This window comes from Plectropomus leopardus, chromosome 5 (assembly GCF_008729295.1).
Source record: "Plectropomus leopardus isolate mb chromosome 5, YSFRI_Pleo_2.0, whole genome shotgun sequence".
In the NCBI taxonomy this organism is placed as follows: domain Eukaryota; kingdom Metazoa; phylum Chordata; class Actinopteri; order Perciformes; family Serranidae; genus Plectropomus; species Plectropomus leopardus.
The window spans coordinates 19336970-19364901 of NC_056467.1; the positions used below are offsets into that span (position 1 = coordinate 19336970).

Genomic DNA, 27932 nt, shown 5'->3' on the forward strand with positions numbered 1-27932 from the left:
CACGCCCCCGCTTACCCCGCTATACTGGAGTGAGGTTAAAATATCCGAGTCACGGGCGTTGCCATCATGTGAGGGTGATGTCATTGAGAGTTGGCGTCTGATATTCGCGGTGGGGTAGTTCCCGCCAAAACACCGCTTACCTATACAGCTGTCAGTCACCAGGGGTGAAAGTCTGGTAGCGTATGTATGTTAGTGCTTATTAGCCCCTGTATGTGTGTGTATCCCATTGATTAGATAATAGCAGCCACTCTGCAATGCACTCATACGGCGGGTAGAGTCGGTTACAGTCGGTTGCAGCTGGTGACAGTGATTGGGTTGATGCAGAAGCGTACTAAACCGCGACCCCTAGGTTAAGGGCTCAGTCACACATGAGCGAAATTAACAGCGCTGAATATTTGCCTCCTGTTTACTTCTGTTTAGTGTGAGATAATGGTAACTGTGCCCAAGTCTACCTTACAAGGAGCCACCTGCTATTCAGCCTAAACACACTAACACGCCAATGGAACAGCCATTGGGAGCAATTTAGGGTTCAGTATTTTACCCAAAAATACTTAGAATATCATGAATCCTTCAACATGTAGACTAGAGGGAACTGTTTCACCAATCCTCTGACATGTGGACAGTCTGCTCTTTCTCCACATTCACCTCTAGTGACACAGCAAATCTGCATTTTCACATCACGTGGAGCTGAACTTCAGTGAACTTTGACCCGTGAGATCGCAGCCTCAACCAAGAATAAAGTAGTATTTGTGAAGGAGCCATTGATTGTTGCTGTGTTTAACCAGCTGATATTGTATGATTCTGGCCATGAAAAATGCAACTGCCCCTCATGAGAGATGCTGCCTGGCTGGCAGTGAATCAGGCGAGAGGCAACAAAAATGAGAAAATGGGAAATGTACCAACTAGATTGTGGAGTTTCTGGATGTTTTTGTCATGTCTGAAGTTGACTGTGATGTATCCTGTCAGTTTACAGCCATAAACACTTTTCTGTTTCCCAAACCACAAATTACTTTTCAGTCGTTGTTAGTACAAATGTTGTGGCCTGTTTTTTGTTTTTTGGGTTTGGTTTTTTTTCCAAGCTTCAGTTCATTACTCACCCTTCTCGGGGGGAAAACCAACAAATTCTTAAGCACAGATATTAATGATACATAACTGTGTTTGACTGAGAAGCTTATTCTCATCTGATTAGTGTTTACACCAAAAGGCATTCCCTTGTCTACATTCATTGAGTGTGAAGAGCTGTCTAGAGACACGAGTTTGAAGACTGTTAGTGTCGTAGCTTGTCAATGAAAAGTCGCACTGGCTCATTTCAACAAAGCCCAATAGATTGTCATGCACTAATGCTTTGATAAGTGTGTGTCCTTGAATCCCTGAGGTGAGGCTTTGGATTAAGCAGATGGAAAACAACACTGAAGTGCCTATATCTGGACGACATTGTGCATACACGTCATCTTTGTCATTCACATTTGCATTAAGTCTGATGAAGCTCTTGGCTGATGTTCATTGGTTTACAGCAGCAGCTATAATATATAAAAAGCTGATAAGAGTTCACAGGACGAGTACTAAAAATCAAAGGAAAATGTGTGCTGTGTGAGTTAGCCAGATGTTATAGATCATCTATATGCGTACTTACCTCTTGCTTTAAGTCTACAAGACAGTCTCATCTCAAAATATATATTTAACTTATATTATAAACTCCTTGGCCTTTATAATTATGTCATTTTATTGCACGTAAGAACGACGCAAAGATTGTTTTCATCACAATGATGAGGACATTATTTCACACTGTTAAGATTTCTTATTTGCATGCCAAATAAAGTGTATTTCTATTGGTGTTTCACCCTCAGACGAGCTCTCTACAGTATCTTGATGCCCGTAACACTCCTCTGCTGGACCACTCGGCTCCCTTTGTAGCACGAGCACTCAGGATCAGCGGCAGCTTGGCAGTCCTCCACCTGGAGAATGCTGGTCTGTCTGGCAGACCGCTCATGTTACTGGGTAAGATGGGCAGTATGGTTGCTCTTTCCAGCCGTGCCCTCAGTGTCGGAGAATCCTAAATCCTGAGTTTAATCCTTTATTCCTGACATTCTGTTTTTCTTCTTCCCCCACCTTCCTTTATAATCTGTTTTCCTGGACAGCTACAGCTCTGAAGATGAATATGAACCTGCGGGAGTTGTACCTGGCAGACAACAAGCTCAACGGCCTGCAGGACTCAGCCCAACTCGGCAACTTGCTTAAGTTCAATTACAACATTCAGATCCTGGACCTACGCAACAACCACATCCTAGACTCTGGTATGCAGCCGTCATGTAGCACTAACACATACTGTGGTATAATTGTTTTATAGTCTTGTATGTTTTCTGAAGGTGGGACTGTTATGTTGAAAAGATTTGTTTATTGTGCCTGAACCCTCAGCACCTTTTCACTCAGATCAGTGTTGATACGATACAAGAACTCACTTTGATCATGAAGCCTAATGTTACAGTATAATTATGTAGTTTATTTATCTTTGAATTGTATGAACCTTAAGCTGTTGCCTCAAGACGCGATCTCATACAGCTGAGGTTACATCCAGTAACTACTATTACTCACGAGAGACCATTATCAGCGGAAACACCAAGTGTTTCTGGGTGTTTTTGCAACCTTAGTGTAGAGGACTGTGATATTTGTTTCAACTTCTCAGATACCTGCTGTCTTGTATTCAACACACAGCTGCCACAGACAGAGACAGGCGATTGCATCAGTTTCTATTAATTTATTTTATCAGCTGTCAGATTTTAAACATGTATTTTTTAAAATAAGATAATCAATATGTGGAGGTCAATAGCTATATTGTGGTGAGCTGCTAGAAATAAATCATTGAATGGGAAACACTGTTGATAAGATGAGAATTTATTGATCCTTTTTGAGAAATTGGGTCATCGCAGCAAAAGTAATGCCAAATAAAGCAAAAAAAATACAGCAAAAAGTACATTAAATACTCATTAAATAGTCTGCATATGGGCCTGTGTATTCACATGCAGCAGCACAGAGGTGTTGTGTTTATGGAGAGACATCAATGATGAGTTTAATCATCTGTTCACAATGTCAAATATGACATATAAGATTGTAAACACAACCCCAGTCTGATGTTTGATCATTTGGATTCATTTGAATTTACAAAAAAAAGGTCACAGTTCAAGCTGGGGGACAAACTTAAGTTTCCAAAAGTTTTATTTTTCCCTTTTTTGTTTTGTACCAATTAACTCAGTTTTGTGTAAAAATGTGTTTCTTGCTTTGTTTTCAACCATTACAATGTATTTTTTCATCTATACATACTGTACTTTTTCTGTTGTACTCTGATAAGTTCAGATATAAATACACAAGATGTCATGTTGTAATCATGCTCTTATATAGTACAGCTGAGGCTCATCTGTGTCTTTTTTTTAGGATAAATTCATGCATTTATAGTTTTCCTTCTGCAATGTAACATTTTGAATGTGTAGAATAAATGTCCTTCATCTACTAGTGCAGCTTAGGAAATACAAGACAGTGCAAACAAGCTGCTGCTGTGAATGCACCAGACCACCTCAAATTACGCCTTTTTGTTTTAGTTCACGATGTTTGGTTAAAATTGTGATGTTTTTAAGTTAAATACAGATACACTAATTCTGTCTGTCTCTGTTTGTCCTCACAGGTTTGGCCTACGTGTGCGAAGGACTAAAAGAGCAGAGGAAAGGCCTCGTCACTTTGGTGCTATGGAACAATCAGCTCACACACAATGGCATGGGCTACCTCGCTGCTGCACTGGTACACACAAACACACACACATACACACACATACACATTGGCACCATAAATCCACTCACACACACTTATCTGAGGTTTTAAGAAGAAAACACTGGCCGTGTGTGTCTATAGTATCTTGAGCAGAGAGAATTCAGTTTTCTTCTCATTACTCTATTAAAGAGGTGATCAAAATAGAGCTCTGCTGTTTGGTTTACTCTTTTGTCCTCATATCTGCTGATCTGTTGAGAGAGAGAGTGGGGATTACTTGATACGAAACAAGATTTCAACACAAAATTTGTGCAGCTTTTTAAACAAAATAGATTTACAACTGTTTCATTGTTAGATGAATGACTAATACTTTAATTACGCTTGAAAAAACGCTACATGATTTCTTTGTGTACATTTTCAAGTGACAGGTGTGTAAGTCGATGTGCCATGTTGACTGGTTTTATGACGTCTGATTTGAGTGGACATCTCCACATAGGCGTCTCATTAATACAGCTGACAATTTGAGCAGACATATCTTGCTCAGTGGACAGATGTGTGCTCGTCTTAGTGCCGTACCAGTCACAGCATCTGACACAGATAATCCATTACTAAAGTCATTGGTCTCATGTCTGCTGTTGAGTGATAGCGTCATTATCTTCACATTCATTGTGCTCTCATTGTTTCAGTTGTAATGACTGCTGAGTCATTATAGTCTCAGCCGTGTCAGAGTAACATTTTTTTCAATGTTTGTTACAGTTTTGTCTTATTAATAGAACCACAGAAAGGTTTACAAGAATAGCATACATACCATTATTTAATGACTATAATGCAGCATCTGCAGCATGTTTCTTTCTCACATTATTCCCAGTTTACCAATACTTTTTAATGAGATGAGATTAATTTTGTTGACCCAATGTAATATCTACAAAAACTCCCCAAAACTCATGTTTGACAAGCTCTTAACCCAGAATTTAACTGTATATTTAATTGTAATTGTAATATTTTTTACACAAATAGTCGTCTTTAAAATAAAGACACAGTGTTGTAATTAAAGGGATACTTTGCCCATTTTCAACCAGTTTTGTATAATCACAACGTGGGTAGTATGTATAAAGGACCTGTGGTAAACTCCCTTCCATCTAAACCAGGGCCCAGATCTTCTTGCTCATCTTTCAGTTCAAATCTGATGAATGACATTATTTCGCGACATTCTGCAAATGCTTAATAGCTCTGGGGCTTTTGGACAATCTACAGATTGTACTTCTGTTTTTTAGTATGCCTGCCTCCACTGATAAATAGTTCAGAAGTGAATCGAGAAGGACAGCCACCCCCCTCTCTCTCTCTTAAACGCCGATCAAAAGTTAAAACTAAGGAGTGCTGATCAAATATAAACCCAGTTTCTGTTACTGTATCACACTTTTCTCACCTTAAATGTCTTCAGAAACATTTTTCAGTGCACTCTTTGTTTGTGAGAATTTGTGAACAGGAAGTGGGCACCATGCTGTTCCTTTATTGTGAAAACGGACGCTCAAATGGCAAAACTAAGCAGTGCTGATAAAATATGTTATGAGTTATATATTTCCCACCTCAAATGTTTTAAGAATCATAGTTTAGTTTGCCATTTAACTGAAATTTGAAATTGTTTGTTACCAGCTGGTCGCTATATTGTTTTCGGACAAGTTAAAACCAACTTGGTTTACATCACTCACAAGCGGGAGCATTAATTGGTCCGGTGCAGTGAAGTGAGGGTTTCATCTTGAATAAAAGTGAATGCCACTGCCCTTTCACTGTGTTTTCTCTGGTAATGTAGCACCAATGTCAAAAGTATTTCTATCTCTCTACTGCATAGACAGCTTAGCTTTAAAAAAAAAACATCTTTCTATTAGTAAAATACTTATTTAAAGATTTTACAAAACAAAAACAGGCAAATGGATGCCCATGAACTCATGTTGTTTCTTATGGAGAATTATGACTCTGCAGTCCTGTTATTTTTAGAAACTCATGATGGTTGTTCTTTTGGATAATAAAATGGTGCATTTTTATCTCTTCCATGAAATCTGTGTGACGCTGAAGCTTGTGAGATGTTGTAGGACACACAAAAATGGCCCAGATACTTGTTCATACTGAAAAAGAACAGCACATGATTGTTTGATACAAAACCCCACAAATAACCACAGTGTATTTGATCGCCACATTGTGATTAGATAATAACGTTAGGCATTCAGCAGTAACCAGGATAAGAAGAAAAGGCACATACACTGACAAAATAAATACAGATTTCTCACATAGTGAAAAAAACATAAATGTGTATGCTTAAGGTCTCAAGCCATCAGCAGCAAAGCTCTGGTGCTCACTGGGAGGTTTAAATACGCAGTTAGCATTTCCACAGTAGATAAAAGGAGGGATAATTGGAAAGAGTCTTATTAATCAGCCCATTAAGTTGTAAATTGTGGCCTCCAAGGAGGAATAATCTTTTTCAGTGACTCTTTATAATGTCAAAACTCTTTACAGTTAAGAATCAGACACACTGAAAAATCACAAACACATAAATTAGGTTTAAAAGCTACCACATAAACACAGTTTTTATGAACACCTTAAAACACATTCTAGACATTTTACACTTGATATCATCATAATCTCAGTTAATTAGTCCATGAATAAAGTATTTTCAAGACTCCACTGACAATATTCTTGCTCTTAAAACTTAACAGCACTCTTCCATTGTTTAAACAATCTAATAAACACATCAATATCTGTTGTGTCTCTGCCTCTCAGCCATGCACCCAGAGTCTGGAGACTCTGAACCTCGGCCATAACTCTGTGGGTAATGAAGGGGTCCACAAACTGAAAGACGGACTGATTGCCAACCGCTCTGTGCTTAGACTGGGCCTCGCTTCCACCAAACTGTCCTGCGAAGGTAGGAACTAGTGCCTGTCAGTTTTTGTGGTTGATTTATGTTGTTTTGCATTTTTTGACGTGTTTCTGTGATCTGGTGCTATAGGAGCTGTAGCTGTGGCTGAATTCATTGCTGAGAGCCCCAGACTGCTGCGTCTGGACCTTCGAGAGAATGAGATCAAGACAGGCGGACTGATGGCGCTGTCACTAGCCCTAAAAGTCAACACCTCTCTGCTGCGTCTTGACCTTGATCGGGAGCCCAAGAAAGAAACTGTAAGCAAGTGGGAGGGGATAGAGGGGATCAGGTAAAATGTTGTACAAAACAAACTTGGAGATGCGGTGTACCACAGTGTACCACAAGTTTGAGACAGTATGACTCAGCGAATGTAGACAGTGGCTGTAAGTCTGTCATTGACCAGCTGATTTAAGAGTTTTGATGAAGATCTGGATCATGCAATAAGGCATGCCTACTTTGTTTTTAGGGTTAATTGTTGTAAAGATATTCAAGAAATGAGACAACTTGAGAAAGCACCTCAGAAACACCCAGACCCCATCTTGCAGGACTCCCATGTCCAATGTCGATGCGTTTTCTGACACACAGTCGGAGTTGATTTGCCACATCTTTTTACCCCGGCAGCCGCATGTGACACTGACTCCACCAGTATACCAATCTGTTGCACTTCACACAAGCATGTGTGATATTGTCATATAATGTTCTTCCAGAGCCACATACAGCTAACAAATCATCTGTGGTTTCAAATTCCACCATGTTTCACCAAAACCAGCATTTCTACTAAGTGTTTGAGGTGCTTTAAGTACTTAAATTCAACATTAAGAAATGTAAGTATTGTTTGCAGTGCTCTGCACTCTAAATCCTGCTTTTTTGTCCTTTGCCAATCACATGCCAGATGAATAATAACCTTTTATTCATAATAAGTTAATTTCAGACCCTGGTTGTAGACAAAACAATTAAATCCCTAGAAATAAAATAAGTCCTTGAAAAAGTGAAAAAAAACCTGCGAAACAAGTCAACACCCAACACTATTTTGCAAGGGTACCGTCACTGCATCCTGGGTTAAGTGCTGCCCAAAACGATTGTGATTAGTTTAAAGAAAGACAGACAAGCCAAAGCATTTTTCTTTCACCCACAGCAGAATGATAAAGTCTGCTTCAACTGCTTTCTCTATTCCTGTCACAGTGCTGTGGAGACAGGTCTCACTATGTGAGACTAAGTTTTATGGCATCCTTCATACACAGTCAAAATAAATCCCCAAAAAATGTAATATTCACTTCTGTTTGACTAACATTTTCTAAAACGTACTAATGCAACTTTGGTTTTGTTCTTTTTATTGGATTTGTGGAAAATAACACAGAATAATACTAGCCTTGGCATTTTTAATGGTTTCTGGGGGGCATTTTCTGCTTTTATTGAAAAGCTGACAGTGGAAAGAGGAAATGAGGAGAGGCAGTGAGTGACGATACAGTTATTCTTAACCTGTAGGCCACCAGAACAGAAAGAAAATTGTTTTCTGAAAAAAAGATATTATTACTGACTAAAGCATCAGCCTGAAGGAAGGTACGGGCTCAAAAGAGATTGTAGGGATTGCTTTGATTTAGTTGTGTTTATTTTGATGTTCTTGTGGTTTATGTTGCATGTTTGAGATGAATCTTTGTGTCTCTCAGGTAAAGAGCTTCATTGAGACTCAGCGCGCCCTGCTGGCTGAGATCCAGAATGGCTGCAAGAGGAACTTCATCCTGGCTAAGGAGAAGGAGGAAACAGAGCAGAAGATGAGGCAGTCAGCATCTATGGCCGAAATCGCCACAGAGGATGGGACCAGAGAAGAAGAGGAGGAGGAACCAGCACCAGAGCAGAAAGGGCCCAAAGAGGGGAAAGAGGGAGAAGAAGGAGGTGAAACAGCAGGAACAGAAGAACAGACAAGCAGCCAGTCAAGAGAGAGCACTGAGACAAGCGCTCCTCAAATGATTCTGGAGTCAGACTCAGACACTGAGGAGGAGGAGGAAGTGGTAACAAACTCCTCTTCCACATCAAACTCCACCACTCTCTCAAACCAGACCGCTCCTCAAACACAGACGGGGGTTGCACAGCCTCTTCTCAGTGCCTCACATACGTCCTCACCCCCGTCTGCCTCGCCTGCTGGTGGGCAGAGTGTCATTTCTGGCATCACCGTCACAGAATCCACAGCTCCTCCCGGCACCCCTCCTTCTCCAGGTCGCTGTATATCTGTCTCTAGTCCAGGGAGGGGCCACAAGATCTTCATGGTAACTCGGGTGGAGAGCCCCCCCGAGCAGCAGCAGCAGCAGCAGCAGCAGCAGCAGCAGCAGCAGCAGCAGCAGCAGCAGCAGCAGCAGCAGCAGCAGCTACAGTTCAAGATGAGTGCACCTGCCGCTCCCAGCAAGGCTAAAGAGGCTTCAAAGACACCTGTAGATGTAAATACACCCGCAACACAGCAGACACAGCCGCCGACCTCATCTCAAACACAAACACGTCTGACACAGGAGGATGTGAAGGAGAACTCACCTGCTCTGTCAGAAGACTGTAAACTGACAGAGCAGACTCCTGTAGCACACTCGCTAGAGTCTGCACTAAATACTACAATAGAGCCACAGTCTACAAGTGAACCTACAGAGGATGTCACAGCTCGTACTTTAGATCCAGAAGTGACAGATCCGAGTCAACAAACACCAGCCCTGCCTTCAAATTCCGTCAAATCTGTGCAGGCGTCAGCAGTTCAGCTGACTGAGGAGGTAACAGAGAGCGCTGAAAGACCCCAACCTGAGTTAAAATGTGTGGAAGAAAAGAGGGAAGGAGAGGAGGGAGGTTGTGTTGAACATGAGAGACAGGTGAGCACAGAGTGTGAACAGTTGGACGAACTGAGTCAAACCCAGACTGATATCCCTTCAGCACAAGCGCAGCAGCAACCGTTAACATCGACTCATGAACAGCTACAAGACGAGCTAGCATGTGCATCAGAGGAGAGCCAGTCGCCCATCCAAATAGAGGAAGAAGATGAGCAACTTACACTGCAGGAGATACAGGAAATGCCAGCCAACTTGTCAGGAAATGAAAAACACAGTTTAACAGAGAGAGAGGACAGCCAGTCAAGCCAAGAGGGACCATGTCCAAAGCAGCAAACAGAAGCAGATGAACAGGCAGTGGAGCCCCTTGTCTCTGTGCAGACTGATCAACAGGAATCTGTCACTCAGGCTGGAGCTCAGGAGTCAAATCTTCAAACTGGAGAAGCCCCAAAGAGTCCCAAACCTGCCACAACTGAGTCCGTCAAAGAGGAGGATTCACCCGATGAGAGCTCTGCAGATGAAGGCGAGTGTTTCGCAGATGCTCAGGAGGAGGTTGTCAATTCAGCTCTGCCCAACGGCCTGAAGCCTGAGTTCTCCCTCCATCTTCTTGAGGCCGAAAGCCCCAAGCCCGGCAGCTGTGTGATGGAGCACGGTGAGTCGCTGTTATAACTGATCTCTGCTGGTTTTGAGATAAATATTCCTGTTTTTGGGTGACAGTCCTGTTTGGTAATGTGTGTTATTTGTCATTTGTGTAGTGAGTGTCAGCTGTGGACAAGACCTGGAGGAGCTGCTGCTAGAAGCCAGTTTGGAGACGGGGAGAGACGCACCATGAGGTTGTGGGGTAAACATTTACATAAACATATGTACAGTAGATTACAATAAATCAATTAGACATGTGGTAGATTAACCATCATACTGCTGATGTAAAGTTACCTTGAAATGGAGACTTAATATTGCAGAAGCTACTCCTTCAAAAGCACGTCGTCTCCATGAAGCCTCTTTCACTTATAGTTGCCAGTAATTATTGGGATAACCTTTAAGGCACTGCTAGTGATTTTCACTCCTTATGCATGCATCCCATTCACAAACACTTCCATCTTGCACCTTTTTTCACATGCCATGGAAATATCAGAGTAGATTGGGCAAGAGATAGTCCAGCAGATAGCTGCAAGCCAGAACTTTGGGGTGTCATAAAACAGACGTACACATATTGTCTGCGCGGACAATTACGTCACACTTTTTTGTGTATGTGAGATATTTGTTTATGGGATATGCAGAGCCATTGTATGAATTTTATACCGTGTCCTAACAGTAAGGGAGTGCTGCTCTCTGACCATTGTAAATCCGTTAAATATGCACCTCTGTTACGTCATGAAATCAAACGACATAGACTATCAGCCGTTTGCTCGACTGGAGATGTAACCACTGGGTGGGTTAGTATTTGCCATCTTCCTACTTTTGTACATTTGTAATAGAAAACACATATTTCATATTGTGATATTTACTGGAAATGGACAAGATTATTGCCATCAGCAAGTGGTGTTTAAATACAGAAAACGCTCAGCTTCCTGGTGATCTCCCTCCAGCTAGCGGCCACGTTATTTAGGCTTTTGTTGATAAATGTGTTGTTTCTTCATGCATCGCACAGCTTTCAAATTGAGCTACAGGAGTAAATAAAAACATGGTGTCCAACTAAAGTTCAGCTTAGGTAAGTTAGAAAAACAACAGAAAACAATGTAATCAAAATGGCACTGTGTTAAAGCAAATTGTACATAAACAAAATAATCTTTTCAAGTAATCGATTTTGAAAGATAGTAACTGTATTCGGAATACAGTTACAATACAATACAAGTCAGTACAATATTTTTGGTATTTTAAAAAAGTTATGCTGTTACCTGTATTCCCCAGCCCCGATAATGGATAATTAGGTTCACTATTAATGAGTTTGGTCTATAATAGTGAGAGAACTAATGTTCTCTGCGGCACTCTGGACTAATTTATCTCCTCTGTTCTACTTCCACAGCACTCTGATAGTTTGTATGGCTCTGCTACAACATGACTGGTTGCCCTACAATGTTTTTGTCACTTCTTTGACTTCACCACCAACACGACCTTTCCATAAAGGACAGAAGACCTGGCGTTACAATAGAAGCTCTAAACATGAAAACACAACAGTATGATGAAAAAGGACTGAATCACATTCTGGAGCTTCGCTGTGACAAATAAGGAACCCTCTACATTCACACTACATCAACCACTGAAACACACATACATATGCACATTATAAGGCGGCCCCCCGCCCCGTTACACACATATACAGAGTATGAGGACGGGGGGGGGGGGGGGGGGGGGGGGGGGTAAATCACCCTGTTGTCACTACATTTTGTCAATCTGAAAACAGCCACCTGTGAGTGAGAACGAAGAGAGCTGGGGGATAAACACTAACCAAAGACAGAACATGGACCTCTCTCACAGCCCTCTTGTTGCTCTCTCATGTAGTTTTCCACTGTCGTCCGGGAAGCAATTAGATTTTTTTTGTCATAACACACATACACAACAACGTAACGGTGATCATGCGAAAAGTGGGGATGATGGCACAGTCACAAGACAAAATAATGATGGACCCTGCTGAGCGGACCTGCTGGCTTTAAAAACTTGTTCTTAGAGGTGCAAGTCTGTCAAAGGCTTTTATATCCGAGGAAGCTGAAGATGTTAACGTGTCTGTTTAAATGTTTTATGTCTGTGTCCCCACTCCCGACTATATCCCCTCCTTCGAGGGGGGAGAAAATGAAACACTTAAGGGACCTCTGCCAAAGTGACATCCCTCTTTGTCTGTTTCCTCATTCTCTGCTCACTTTGGCCCCTCAGGAATCAGCGTCCCCCTCTGCTCCTCAGATCTGATGAGGAGGATCTGCAACCTTCTCCTGCCTGCCTCCGCTACAACAACAAAAAAAAAGCTTTTTGAAAGTTAATTTTTCTCCCAGCTGAAAAACCCTCTGTGAATGTTGGAAAGCAAGATGCCTGCTTTTGGTTGACTTATTTTTCAGTGAAATCATCTTTTTTTTTTCTCTGCAACTTTCAGACACTATCATCACAATGTTCGACCCGTCACTGTCGTGTTAAACTCTTTAAAGAAAAGCAGCTCTGTCGTCATCTCCCCTCTCCTTCCTCCTGTCCCTCAGTCTTTCACTGGTGCCATCTCACCGCTCATTATTCATGTTGCCTTTAACATTCAACCAATTCACACTCAGTCTTTGTTTTTTGTTTGGGCTGCTTTAAGAAATTATTTTCTATTTATTTTATAGCTATTTGCGCCCTTTTTGATTTATTTCCCCCCTTTTTCACCCTCCTCATCCTCATTTTATCTTTTCTTTTCCATTTTGGGGGTTGCTTTTAAAGATTAACCCCATTTTTTTGATGTATATTTCAGATTCAAATTAGAGCAAATATTTAGTTTGGGGTTTTTTTCGGGGGGAGGGGGGGCGGGAAATCTGTGTTGGAAGGAAATATGATTGAATGGTTGACTATGGTAGCAGTCGCGGTGCAGTAATTAAAGCAAACACAAGGAAGCATTTATCAGTTCTTATCCAAGCCCCGATTGTTTTAACACTACTCTGCTGGGTGAAGCTGCGGCCACACGGGGGCGCTGGTGTTTTTCTCCCACAGAAGAGATGGAAGAGAAGGTGTGACCAGCATCATGTACAACACGCTGCAGGCGCTGACGTCTCCGTTCAAATCCAACTCCTGTCCTGAGTTTTCCAGAGCAAGGACTTTAAATAAAATGTCAACTTGTTCGTTAAAAAACCTGCTTTGATTATTTCCTGAAGCAGATACAGGCAGGTGTGTTGTTTGTTGTTTTCTTCTCCTCTGAAAAGGAGCAGCGTTCAATCCTCCTGCTCCTCTCCACCCAACAGATAGTTTGCCCCCACTGTTTGTTATGCTTTAATTTTTAGAAATTTTTAATAATGACTTGTTAACTTAATTGAAATGTGCTGGTAATCACACGGATATGTATGGCGAAATTTGTTCCTCTCAAATAAATGCATGTAATGACTAAATGAGACGACTGAATGTTTCAGTGTCTGCAGATGGGTTTAAAATGTTCAACTTTTGACCACTCTCAGTTTTTGTACTCCTAGTCCTACTTGCTGAGATTTTTACAACGCTTTGCAGAGTGATTTGTTCATGTTAAATAGAAAATTAACTTTGCATCACACATCTTTCAGTAGGTCTTCACCCTCATGGTCCAGTCAGACTGAAGCACAGGGATGCTGCTTGTCTGTCGTGTGTGAATAAATTACAGTAAAATCCTTGATAAAACTTAAGAATTAGCACTCAACAAAGTACAGCTGAGACCAGTAGAAATTATGACATTTGCTCCGATAGTCGTTGAGATATTTCAGTCTTGATCAAAGTGATGGAACAGCAGACAGTACCATACAGCCATGCTGCTAACATGGCTAAAAAGTATGTGTAAAATATTAATATTATATTATCCTATAAAAATTTACAATTTAAAACCTGAGGGGTCTCAATGAGATGACCAGGATTTTTATAAAAAAGCTAGGGAAAAAAATTATATATGTATTATATATATGTTTAGGTTTCTGCTGCTTGAAATTCTTTTCTCTTTTTTCAGAAGTTCCTCTGATCTTTGCTTGTATTTACTGGGATAATCTGGGATGGTTTTACCTGTTTCATGCCTTAAAAAACTCACTCCAGGAGTTGTTGGTTCTCGTCTCCTGGAGTGAGGGTGTGTAGTGGCGGCGGGGTGGGAGCTCTCTCTGTATGTGAGGAATTCCAGGATAAACTAATCCCACCCAGTTATGCTCCAATAGTACAGGGAGGGGAGACTGGGAAACAGTCAGAAATTATTTAAATGTGATTTTAATAACAATTTATTTCAGCACTCGCAGATGGCCCCAGTGAGTCAAATATCAAATGTAGCACAGGGTCTTTTGTGTTTTATCTGTGTTATGACCCCTCAAAATGAGACAGGCAACCCTGTCTCATATAAACTACATTTATACTACTGATTTGTTTTACCCGTTACTTTTTGAAGAGAAATGTCGTTTTGCCTGGATTATGTTCACTGGCAATGTTTTTATGCCTCTGCAATAGATGTGGCTGGAGCCATTTTATTTTCATGTTGTCCATCTGTCTCATACTCATGAAGACGATATCGCAAAAATGTCTTGAGGGAAGTTGGCACAAACGTCCATTTGAGCTTGAGAATGAACTGGTTAGATTCTGGTGTTCAAAGGTCATGGTCTTACGCATAAATTTGTGCTTTTACTGCAACATTTTAAGGTGTAAATGTCTTCAGTTTTGTCAGATAAAAGTTTTCATGTTTTTATTGGGGACACAAATGCACATGCTCTAAATATGTCCGCTGCGTCCCTTCTGAAATCTACACTATGTGCATACAACTCCTTCAACATTTCCTCATCATGTTCATAAAAACATGATCTGGGCAGCATTATGATTTACAGTATGTACTTTAATTTTTAGCGTACTCCGGACATCTTGTCTCTCGTTAGACATTTCAGTGATTAAATATTAACATTTTTTAGAGGCTAGACATGGTAAAACTACCAAGTTATTTCACAAGAAAAGGGAATGATATGGCATTTTCTCAGTCTCTCTAAGCCCTAGCTTGATACTTAAAGAAATATGCTAATTTGTTTTTTAGTCTAGAGTGTGATGAGAAGATTAATAGCAGTGTTTTGCCATTCTGTTCGCCTCCTGTTCTCTGTTTTTCTTGGCCGTCATATGGCTACAGAATCTCCTGAGGCTCTGTCTCTATTTATATCAATATAAACATGTGATTGAGCACCGCAGGGTAAACAGCTGAAGAGCCTGTTAATGTAAAATAAAAAGTTTCTGTGAAATTGTTGTGTCAGATCCACAGAAAGTTAGATTGCCTCAGTCTAAGGTAAGAAGAAGCTGTTCTCAGAATTTGTTATTGATTTATTTCACAGCTGAGAGTCAAATTGAACCAGGATCAGGTATGTAGTTTCAGAAACATTAACTGGTTGCAAACTATTTGTGTTTTGGTTTGGTTTAAAGGGATGTTGATGTTTTACTCACAAAACCAGACAAATTGTGCAGCAAAACTGCATTGGTCACTGCTTGCCAAAAACAAAACAAAGAAGGAAGGAATTATACAAAAAATCTACAACAAAATTTGTAGAATGGAAATGTAGAAAATCAAAATGACTTGAAGTGTAAAAGAGCGCTTGGCACAAATGCAACATCTATGAGACAGCTATAAATACTACAAAATAGTAAGTAAGAAGAAAGAAATAAAAAAAAAAAAAGATAAGATATATCTTTATTTTGAACATGTCAAATAAAATCAGACAACAAATAAAATAAATAAGACATCAGATGCCCACTATAAATATTCAGTAAATGAACATAAGTATTTCATGTCTGAAAAGGAGCAGCAGGAAGTAAATAAAGGAGAAAGGTAGAACAGAAATTGCATTTGACTGAAGCTAAGAATTATTAATCACTTAGTTGATCAACAGAAAATTAATTTTCAACATTTTTTATCATCAATTAATTGTCATTTTCAAGCAACAATATCATAACATATCATAATTGTTGAGTTTAAGGTTCATTCTTGACATTGTATATAGCAGTTTGATTAAAAATATCTTTACCTTCATCAGCAGATAAAGTTCGTAAATAATATATTACCTGTGGTGAGAATCTGCACTGTAAGTTCTGTACTTGTACACAGTCTTCGGGTTATTACATGGATTTTCTTTTTTTTCTTTCATGTCAGCTACTTTATACAACTCCACCACAATTCAAATGTTCATTCATTTGACAGCTATATTTACTCTGTAGTCTGTTGTTTTTGTAATACAAAACATATTACCTTACTAAATATTACTTACAAAAAAATGATGTTTTGTACATATTGTATTTAGTATAAAAAGGACTCCAAACTGCTTTATTAACATACTGCTAAAATGACAATGTATCAATAATAATCCTATTATATGATAGCTAAAATCTCTGAAAGGGATCAGTCTGCACGGTAAGTTTTCCATTGTCTATTACATGTGTAAAATAGTCTTGTGTTTGCTAACATATTTGACATATGGACTTAAAGCTGGCGTAGGCAATGTAATTTTGGAGTCGCTGGGCAAAAAATCCCATATTAAACTTTGAGCATATTATAATTTAAGTGTTCTGAGAGAAAACTAGACTTCAATCACAGGTCAAATTCAGAGAGAAAGTGTTTCTACTAGCTGTTTAACACATGCAGATGCCCATGCACATCCTGTGGGTGAAATGTTGGTTCAGGGGCAGATAATCCCGCAGAGAGAATCGCTATTCCAGCACTGGCTAAAAAAGCCTGGACTAACAAACAACCCAAGAAAGGAAGGACAAACTTATCAAAAAGAGAGTCTAACAGAGAATCTAGAAATAAACAAAATAAAACGTGTCAGTATCAGCGAAGGCCCATAGCTGTGGCATCAAGTTCACACTTATCGGCTGGAGCCTCAGATCACAGTGTGTCCTCCCCCTGACTCCACGCAGCTACAAACAACCTCGCCATGAAATCTGGAGACAGACCCACACTCAGCAGCTGTAGCAACATGAATCCATCCAGCACAAACCCCAGCTCCTGGACACAAATTTGCAACCCTGGGATAGCGAAGGAATGGCTATCCAACTCTCTCTATGATTGGCTTGTACTCATTGCCTTCATTGGTTGGGGTTAGGCAAAAGGGGTGTAATTTGTTAGGGTAAGACACAGCACTGATGGATTACGACCACTACAGCCGCTGAACAACAGTCCGTCTTCCAAGCTACTGCTCGCTCTCCTCCTGGGTTAGCAGTCCTTAGCAGTGTGAAGCAAAGCAAAGGGACAGTAAGGAGGGTCAAAAGAGGAGAAGTCGCAAGACAGGTTCCTGTTACAGATCTGTGCAAACATTAAGCACTATTTTGGAAATGTCTATAAAAAATATTTGCGAGATGACTGCATTTCCATTGAGTGATGTTATGCGACTTCTCTTCTGGCGATAACATTCCCTGTAGCTTGGCGATGGATGTTCAGAACATCAACAGGTTTATTTCTATTTTTGCCACCGCACTAGACGTCATTATTTACAATCGAAGGCAACATAGGCGGGTTATGTGAGCAATAATGGAAAGGCAAGCCCCTTCTACATGGGAGTGATCTTATATGAGGGATCTCTTGGAGGTGACAGTCCATGATTTCACAAAGGAATTTGCATTCAAAACCGGACGATCCGCTCAATTTTTTAAATGTAATGCAATAACACCTCTTGTAGCGCCTGCTGCATAATGCCCGAGGGAGCCAGGTCCCACCAACAAGCGCCTTGCCATGGTATCATGTGACCTATAAAAGCAGTTTTGCGAAATATGGCTTTTTTGAATCGCCTAAAATACCACCTCATGTGAGTGAAAAAACTTTTTTGTGATTTTTTTCAAAATTATCGTGTTCCCATTAGGTGTTCCCATTATATCCGTAATTCGTAATAAGTTATTTCAGTTTGCACAGTTTTAGGATTAAGGGACACCCGCCTACAGTCTCACACTACCTCAAAGCAGAAACACGTGCAGTGGAATCTGGTCTGCAGTTGCTGACAGGCTCAATAGCCGGCACACTATCATAGAACCAAAAGTAAATTAACAATAAAAGACACAAATAGTTTCTATATACAAATGCTCTATTGTATATCAGCCAACATCAATTTAAGTGTACCTAAAAGTTCTTTCAGGCCAGTCACACCTGAAAATAGGCTGAAAATAGTAAACCCAAAAAGCACGAGTGGACATCATCCCTTTATTTCTAGCGCCGGCTGCTGTATCCCTCAAACATCGCAGCTCCACATACATTGCACATGTGCCATGTCCCATAGCTCCCATGGGGTCAAAGAACGTGTCCCAGCTTCTTTTGAAAAGCTTTGATGGACGGTTGAGTGACTAATGTTAGCATGCTAATTTTTGTCTCAGCTTTAGTCTGATGAACGGAGAGAAAGGGGGGTGAGGAGAAGCTGAGTGAATGCTGATCTACAATTACATAAGATTAAGTAAGTCGATGAATGGGAAACACTGAGTTATTGTGGGTGGATGTGAATATGGTTGTGGTCATCTAGCGGGAGGAGCTTCAGGGGGATTGCTAGCATTTCTTGTCTTTTCCAGATTTAAGGTGATGACATGTCAGTGCTGTGTTTTCAGATTGTTCCTCTACCCCAAAGTGGCAAAAAAGTCAGTCATGTTAACTTTAAATACATTCTCCAAAGACGAAGGAGCAGAGAGAGCTCGACAACGAAATACCAGCTTTGTAAAGCTTTAGCTGAGCCTCCAGCGTTGTGGCCTCTCTGTCTGTTAGGGGACAGCAGTAAGTGATCAAATGCTTCCTCGCTGGGTCTTTCCTTGGGCTTAGCCGTGCCTCAGGAATGTGCTGGCATGTTGGTAGAACAGTAGGGATTTATCCGAGGTGTCAGCCCCTATCTGGCCTGTTGACTCGCAGCCCAGTGGACTGCAACAGACCCCCGAACACTGGCACACGAGAGCAGGGGCTGATGGGACTGCAGCATCATCTGAGGGATCATGAGTGCTTAGAGAGGGATGGAGTGGGTGCACCACCTCCACAGAGACTGTGGGAATTAAAATAGAGAAAATTAAGTGGGCTTCGAAAGAATGGTTTGACATTTGGGGGAAATATGCTCACTCATCTTCTTGCTGAGGGTTAGTTGAAAAGATCTACCTGCCAGCATCTCTTAAGATCACAAAACACACTACATGTAAAGTGATAATTTCTTAAACTTCACACCTCCTTGTAACACACAGCAAGCTTACAAACTCTGGCAGTTCGAGTGTAAAAAAGTGTGCGGATATAGTATGGCAAAAACAACATTCAGGAAACCTATCGAGCCCTGAGCGAGTAAGCAGCAGCTTGCTCTGTGTGGTGGTGCACAAAGCTCCACCCAAAAAAAACCCAAAAACATCATTTAGCTTATTTATTGATTCATAGAACAGGTCAGGATCAAGCAGCAACCTCCAAGGTTAAAAATGAAGCCAATGCAGAAGTATTAAAATCTGCAGTTCCTCTAATGGCCACTTGAGGCTGGCTCCAAAACAAAGAAAACCCTTATGGACCCTCATGTTAAAATGCTTTTTAACACAGTTTTTTTTCTTTCATTTTTTTTCAGCAGGAACAAACATATTTACAGCTTGGCACAAAACACAGTTTTAGTTTCTTTAGCTAATTTCTCCCTTCATAACAATTGTACTATGATGATTTTTTATATAACTCACCTGCTTACATTTTATTAAGGCTTAAAGTGACACATAATTAAGAGCGGGGCTATTTTGAGTGACAGGCTATCTGAAGATAGTGTCCTAGGCTTCTCAGTCAGATCCATACCTCGCTCCTCCACCACGCCTCCCTCTCACCTACATATGTTCACCTCAAGCTCCAAAGACAACCAGGATAATGATAGCAGAAATGCTGAACTCGTGGCCTCAAAATGGGAGTACACATAGTAATGGGTGATCACATGGTGGCTTTTACAGTCCATGGTACAAATGGATGCCTTAGGTTGTGTTGTTCCACAAGATAACACTAATCTAACCGTAGTTTACGAAATGAGTGTGCTGCGGTCTTTTTAAAGACAGTAAGGTTAGCCTTGATCTACTTTAGCCAGAATAAACCAGTCTTCATATCAGGGTGACCATGACCCCCTTAGCCCATCCTTGACGGCGCCACTGATTTCAAGATTCACCCTTGTCCTGAACTTGCCCTTTGTGACCCCAATGGCCGCGGATCAGGAGAAGATACACAGGTACACTTCATTTTGTCTCACACTGTCTGGTTATTATCATTTCTACTTGTTATCAGCTTGTTTCAGCTTTTGATTTGATTGAAGCTAGTGGATATTTACATTGGTGGAAAACAAAAACAAATTTTGGCTGCACTAGCGTATCAATTACACATTAATTTCCTCCCATATTTCAACCTCACATATTTGGTATATTTGGAAACTTTGTATTCTGCTCTAGAATTTAAAATAAAGCTCAGGTTTAACTATACGAGGTACAAGGTACGAGGTAGATTTATTGTCATTTTTTGTAAACGTGGTTTAGGAGGAAATGAAATTGAAGTTAATCTGCAGCTTGACTTTGTATCAACAAAGAGGCTCAGGAATTCAAGGCAGCTGTGGGAGTGGTGTATTTTGACCTTTGGAAATGTGGCCAGCATCTGTCTGACAGCATGAATATGAATATGTTTTTATTGTCATCTCATAAGTACAACGAAATTGAAATGCAATCCTTACAGTGCAAGAGGATGCCATAAAGGCATCTGCTTTGTTTTACATCCCTGCCAGATCCAAGTGGTGCTCCCCCTTTTTTATGGTATATACTGATTAATTATTTGGAAGGGGAAGACACTAAGGGGTACATCTGAAGTGTCTGCTCTGTTTTACCAAGAAATTGAAAAAAATGCAGAAATTCATCATGATATTAAATCAGTGACATCCCAAATGACAGCAAATATTTCACCACAGCCATACCGAACTTTAATATTACCAAGATAAGGGCTGGTTATTCTATTTATTCTCCATTAAGCAACCCAAAGTTTCTACTCTTGTTCTTTCAACATAACCTTATGGTGTGGTTATACAATCCTGACAACACAGTGAGGATTTAATTTGTGCAGATCAGCTTCAGTGTGAATGGTGGGTGGGCTGTGTGATCATCCACTGGAGGTATTCTCTGCCACCAATAAGCTGAGGAGGGAATGCAAACAGGGATGACTGAGGAGAGGAGGATACCACCCACCACCTCCCCCCTCCTCCCCAGCTCACATGACTGCGATTAGAGCAGAGGAGGAGTGTGGTGGGACAGAGAGGGAGAGATGGTGAGCACCATGAATGACATTTTTCTGATTACGGCGCTCAGATCACTTCCAAGAAGAACTCAACTTGCCTTTGATTGCTGGCTGAGGGTCGTCCACTTTTCTGGGGTATTTAAACTTTAGACAGACTACATTTGTTGCATTTGTTTGAAATTCTTAAAGCTGCTTGTGCAAGTAGTTAATTGTGTGTTACATGCTGGTTTATTCATGACTTAGAGTCAGTGGTGGAAAAAGTTCTCTTGCTTAAATGAACGAAGTCATGCATTCAAAAAATGTACTTAAGTTGTGCAACTTTACTCTTTATTTTACTGTACTCCACTACATTTCAGAGGGAGAGATATATCTTCTTTTCTACATTTATCTGACAGCTGAAGTTTGCGGATCAAGACACATGAAGCTTAATATGATCAATGTAAACCAATCAGCACAATGAATGCACCTTAACTATAGGTATCTAATCAGCTAAGACAGCATAATGGTGTGTGATAAGTGAGGGCTGCTGTGGTTCCTTACCTCAAGTGTAATAAATACAGTTGCAGTGTTCAGTGTTGCTCAGAGGCAGAGGTGGATTATGAGACTATGGGCCCCTGGACACAGACATGCAGAAGGCCCCACCACCTCTCCTCAGCAAGAAAAATGGACTTTTTTTGGTTAAGCCGCTTTTTATTGTTGTTTTGCATTTCTTTGCATTTTGTGTCTCTTTGAGGTAATTTTGTATCTTTTTGTAGTTGTTTAATGTCTCTTTGTGGTCATGCTGAGTCTTCTTAGTTGTTTTCAGTATTTTGTAAGGGTTGTTTTGCATCTCTTTTAGGTAATTTTGTGTATTCTTTTGTCATTTGGGTCTCTTGGCAGTCAATTTTGTCTCCTAGTAGTTGTTTTGTCTCTTTGTAGTTTCAAATATGTTGTTCCTTTTGCAAGAGGACACTGGAAATTGTGCTGACAATAATAAAAAAGTGTTCATAATTGTTTGTATGAAGAATTCCAGTTTGCGCTTTATATTCTCAGTTGCAGGTATGAGAGTGCTACACTGGTGCATGCTGGGAGTGAACATCCTGCTGCTGGTGTGTGAGGTAACCATAAGTCAGCTGTGCAAGTCTCTCATCACCTTGATGGATGGTTTCCACACACTCTTCATCCTTTCGCACATGGCAAGCCTAAAAAAACCTCTGCTCTCCTCTTTGGACTCCCTTGTGTCTCCTCCACATGCTAACTCCTCCTTGGCAGCACCTCTCTCCACCCCACCTGCAGAGTCATCCATCCAATTTCTACCTGGGACTGACGGGTCTCTGAACTGTGGTGTGTCCTACACCAGCAGCAGGATCCAGCCTTTGGGAGCTTTCATCTCTACTGTCCTCCTGACCTCTCTGTGTTTCCCTTCCTTCTTGGAAATCATTAGCTTTTCTCTGGATCCACACCCAGTGCAGCACCCCCTGCTGCTTGTGGTGGTTGGAACTGTCAGTCTGCTTTTTAAGATACTGGTGGTCTGGCTGAACTGGGCTCAGCTGCAGGATGAGAGGGCTGGGGCTGACGGGCAGCCGTTCACTGAATCTCGCCTTGACGTGAACCTCAGAGGTAACATCACCTACAAATGACATGTTCTCTCCGTGAGCTGATGCACAAATACCAAATAAAAAAAATGTGGCATCATTTTCTAACAAGGCATCTTTGTAACACCAATAATAGCTTTATTAATGGTCAATAAATCCCTTGCAAAAGCTTTTTACACTAGTTAAATCATTAATAAGAATATATGGGTTGCCAGTTTGTGACTGGTGTTTATGCTCCCCGGGTGCTGACAGGCAAAACATCCCGCTGCCTAGAGAGGCGAGGCACACAGACTTTGCAGTGATATTCTGTCTTTTTGTGGTCATTATGCATGTTTTTGTGGTTTTATGTCACTTGAAGGCATTTTTTGTGTCTTTTTGTGTCACTTTGTCGTTGCCTTTTGTCTCTAGGAAGACATTTTGTGTCTATGTGTGTTTTTTCCCACCTTATGTAGCAATTTTGCATCTATTAGTAGTTGTTTTGTGTCTCTTTGTAGTCATTTTGTTTCTCCCTGTGGTTGTTTTGTGTTTCCTTTTGTGTATCTTTAAGGTGATTTTCTGTAGTTGAATTGTGTCTTTTTTTAGTTTCTTTGTGTCTCCTTGAGGTTGTTTTGCATCACTTTGAGGTAAATGTATATGTTTTGGGTATTTTTGTGTCTCTTCATAGTCATCCTCTGTCTTCTTGTGATTATTTTGTGTTACTTTTTTGTGTTGGTTCATTGTCATTTTGGTCAATAAGTGTTAATTTGAGTAACATTTTGGAAGTAAAGGCTGGGGGTGGCTAACACTTTGGGCCCTTGACCTGTACCCAGAAGGCCCATTTAGTAATCCATGTGTGTGAAACTTTTTACTGTACTCAAGGACGTAAACTAATTTTGACAGTTCTGGTGGCTGAACTGTGGTAATTTTAGAGAATGTGGAATTCGTGGCAGCTCAGGGTCTGTGAAGCTTTTTTTAAATAGTGCTGTAGAGCCCCCGATTGTGTCTCACATAGTTAGTCATGTCATGTGAAAGCACATACTTGTACTGGCATTAATGATGTAATAATAATCTTTCACTACAGAAGAATTACTGTTCCTGTCCAGATGATGGTATTGCTCTGAGAGATTTCACTTTGAAGTAGCTGCCAAGTGTATGTTCAGCTGTAAGGAACATTAAACAACAGCGTCCATATTTATTTTTCATTCCTGTGTTCAACTCCCACAGTCTTGGCTGCAGAGGAAACCAAAGGGCAGGTTGAGCCTGAACAAGTCCAGGATGACGTTAGCCATGTCCAATCTGCCATGGACAAATCCCTCCACAATGGGGCGCTTGTCTTCTGTAACCCGGGAACTTCCAGCATTTCTGACACTGACTCTGAAACCCGACCACCACAGCCAGAAGTCCAGCTGCATGCAGCAGCTCCACAGGACAGAAGGGACAGTGACGCAGACAACAGTGTTGCAGATTTAAAGGTTTGCAAGTGTGAGAGTCGTTCAGAGGACATCACAGAGATTTCTAAAGACAACACCTGCATGGGACATCCTGGTGAGAGATTTAGTTCCTTTGACTATCGCATTCCTAATGTAATTGTTAGTCATCGTAAATATTTGGTTTTCATATATGACCAAATCAATTTTGTTATGCATAAGGTGTGTTTCTGCAGGTGAAATTACATTTTTACATGAATTTAGTTTGCATAACACATTAAACATGTTCATGTAAAAAGAATAACCATGAAAATCAATGTCACAGGTAGATGGCAAAGTAGGGCAATATTTCAATGTTATCATTTATTAACATCCAGTGATTATCATTGACAACTTTTGTTTTTGTAAGCTCTACTTGCATCAAAGAGTGGTTGAATAATTTAATTTATTTATTATTTATTTATTTCATGTAAAGTTATTTTCACATTTACCATATCACAATATGTGGATGTTTATACTAACTACATACATCACATAATATCATTAATATAATTATTATTAATAACTAAATCTGTTTCCAGGAAGCATGGTGTTTTAAATTCAAAAGTTATTAAAGAAGCAGTGTGTAGGATTTAGTGGTATCTAGCAGTGAGGTTTGCAATCAGCTGAAACTTTTCCCGTGTGCCAAGCGTGAATTCCTTGTTAGGATTTCTTCAGTTTTCATTGTTAAGAATTTTTTCCCAGGAGCTTAATTAACCGTAGAGGTTTCATCTTCTCCAAAACAAACAGACCAGGTGATTAAAACCCACAAATTAAGTGAATAAAGCAGTTTAATGTTACAAATCAGTGTTTTTCTGACGCTGTTTGTCTCACTGTGGGTGGCCAACGCAAAAACACAAAAACATGAAAATGTGAATGGCCCTATCAAGAGCCAATGTTTGGTTTGTGTGTTCTGGGCTATTGTTGAAACGTAGCTGTGCAACATTGCGATCTCCAAAAAAAAACCAAAACAATTCTTATTTTCAAGTGATTATACACTAAAGAAAACACACTTAATACAGGCTATTGTATTCCTTTACTGTCAATATATTCCCCTAAATCCTACACACTGGATCTTTAAGAAATGTGTGATATTTTTTCCTGTGTTTTTGTGTTATGTCTTGTTTATCTTTTTATGGTCCAGCAGCAGATGCACTGTAGCTCTGATCTCACTGCCCTTGAAACAATCATGTTTTACTGTTTTCTCCTCCTTCAGACAGGCAAAATACATCTAACACCTCCCCAGCTGTCAAGTCCTCACAAGACATTCAGAGCCCTGTGCTAAGCAGCCAGTCGCCAGTGGGTCTCCTGTCCTGTGTCCTCGTCATTCAGGGCCTTTGTACCTCCCTCCTGGCTCTGATCAACAGCCTGGTGATGCTGCTGATCAGCCCACAGGACCTGCACAGCTCTGGGGCCTGTGGCCTCCTGGTTTACCTGGATCCTGGCCTCTCCCTGCTGGCTGTGATTATACTGATTGCCACAGCTGCACCACAGGTCAGGCTCCATGGGTTTATGTGTGTTGTTTTAGTTTAAAGGTGCAGTGTGTAAGATTTAGGGGGATCTACTGGCAGAAATGGAAAATAATATTCATAACTAGATTTTCATTCTTGTATATTCACCTTAAAGTTAGAATCATATTTTCATTACCTAAAAATGATCCCTTCATATCGACACAGGGAGTGAGTCCTCTTTCACAGAGTCTGTCTTGTACAGCAGCCCAAAATGGACAAACTCTGGCTCTAGAGACGGCAATTTGCAATTTTATGTTATCCATGCATCTTATGCATATGCATCTTATATTATATTTCAATTTGCACAATTTGAGGGTTAATGCAAACCCGCCTATTGAGAATGAATGAATGAATGAACAATGCATTTAATGAGCATACATTGATTTGCCAACCTTAAGCATCCAAAACTGACGCTGGAGGTGCACCTAGAGGGTGATAGTTTGACGTGTAGAATCACTGAGAAAGCATCTGTATTTGATAAGTTGGGATTGAGAATGTGTTGGCTTGGAAAGGGTGGGGTAGGGATGCTAGATATCATTAAATTCTGCACAGTGATCCTTTAAAGGACAAAGTATGTATATTTATTACTAGACCTCTTAACAAGACCAAATGAAGAGTTCAACACATTTATTATGACAACACATATTTGCTGCAGCTATATCTGTTGCTGTTGTTTCACCTGTAAATCTCTCCAGTTGTATAGTTATGGACTGCTGCTGCTACAAGCCACACCTCCACACATTTGTGCATCTGATCTTGGACGGAGGATCACGAGTGTCCCCGGGGTGCAGGCTGTGCACGACCTCCACATCTGGCAGCTGACTGAATCCATCATGGTGGCCTCTGTCCACGTACATTGCCATGCTGGGTTTCCAGCACACAGGTGAAATGGAAAAGTTTCTCTATGGTGGTTCTTATTTCTTATCTTTTACATTTGTCTTTAAATGCAGTTCTCAATTAACCCTTTGAAACCTGGATCAACATTACATTTCTTGTGCTGCTTACAGACACCTTTATATAAATTTTTAAAAGCTAGGGGAAAATGTCTAAGGAAAAGGAAAGTTATATTTTCAATTATCATAGTTATATCGTTCAATTATTTTTACAAAATTATTATATTTTTAAGCAATTCTTCCACACCAATTCCTGTTGTTTTTTTTTTAACTTTCTTTCCCTCTTTTCTTGTCTTTTTATCTTCTCCTCTTTTTTTTTCGGGTTCATTTTTTCTTTTGTTGCTCATTGCCTTCTTCCTATGTTTTTGAATGAAATCAAGACAATTTGCTCAGGTTATAAAGGGTTGATGTACCAGTTTTTAAACTGCAGTTAAAGGCAGCAACTGTGAGGCTTAACATGCTAAAGCTCATGGAGCTAGGGTTATTTATGTTACATATCTCTATGTATATGCACATGCAAGTATATATTTCATTAATGCAGAATCACTTGACTCATGTCCAGGTGTGCTGATCTGATGAAGAGTGTCACTAAGGTGCTGCAGAGTGTAGGAGTGAGCTGCTGCACTGTTCAGCCAGAATTTACCTCCTGCTCTGGGTCCTCAGCAGGCAGCGAGGGGGACGCCTCCCTTGTTGTCCACAGAGAGGACCCCTCCATGCCTTTTCACCTGCCCTGCAACCTCACCTGTGGAAAGGCCTGCGCTGGGAGCATGTGCTGCTCTCCGTTAGAGGAAGAGACCTGGAGTCAGCAAGAACCAGCAGCTGGAGAAACACAGGAAGAGCCTCAGACACTGGTCATCGAGAACACGTTCCTCTGACAGAAAGAGCTGCACCGGAAATAAATTAATGAATGTAAAGAAAGAAAGATGATGGATGGTGCGGAAAGTTAACACATTTAAGGGTGTAATGTCTTTTAAAACACTGCTGGTACGTTACATGTAAATGTTAGTTTTGTGACTTTTACACGGTCCTGCACCAAAGATTTTTATGCACTTTATGCACAAATGAAATTTGGTGAAAATGGAGGCATTTTTTTCTGGTGTTGCTTCATTTGTATCTGGATCCTCTGTGCCCTCTCCCATGTCTGTATGGAAATAAAACAA

General features: G+C 40.6%; 2 protein-coding genes across 3 annotated transcripts in view; both read left to right on the forward strand.

Annotated features, from left to right (window-relative positions):
- Positions 1-11629, forward strand: part of ppp1r37 (protein phosphatase 1, regulatory subunit 37) — a 51225-nt gene extending 39596 nt beyond the window's left edge. The window contains exons 6-13 of one of the 2 annotated variants that reach the window (XM_042486398.1): positions 1848-1998; positions 2139-2294; positions 3677-3789; positions 6532-6673; positions 6758-6924; positions 8335-10120; positions 10224-10309; positions 11492-11629. In XM_042486398.1, coding sequence (XP_042342332.1) covers positions 1848-1998; positions 2139-2294; positions 3677-3789; positions 6532-6673; positions 6758-6924; positions 8335-10120; positions 10224-10300 — 2592 coding nt within the window. In that variant the 3' untranslated portion in view covers positions 10301-10309; positions 11492-11629. The remainder of the gene's footprint in view (positions 1-1847; positions 1999-2138; positions 2295-3676; positions 3790-6531; positions 6674-6757; positions 6925-8334; positions 10121-10223; positions 10310-11491) is intronic. The other variant, XM_042486397.1, reaches the window with a different exon arrangement.
- A 9792-nt stretch (positions 11630-21421) lies between these two features.
- On the forward strand, positions 21422-27897 carry LOC121943794 (zinc transporter 1). The gene is made up of 6 exons (XM_042487404.1): positions 21422-21484; positions 22382-22948; positions 24127-24447; positions 25585-25862; positions 26575-26762; positions 27335-27897. The coding sequence occupies exons 2-6, from the start codon at positions 22390-22392 to the stop codon at positions 27645-27647; spliced, it is 1659 nt and encodes a 552-aa protein (XP_042343338.1). The 5' UTR covers positions 21422-21484; positions 22382-22389; the 3' UTR covers positions 27648-27897.
- The last annotated feature ends 35 nt before the right edge of the window (positions 27898-27932 follow it).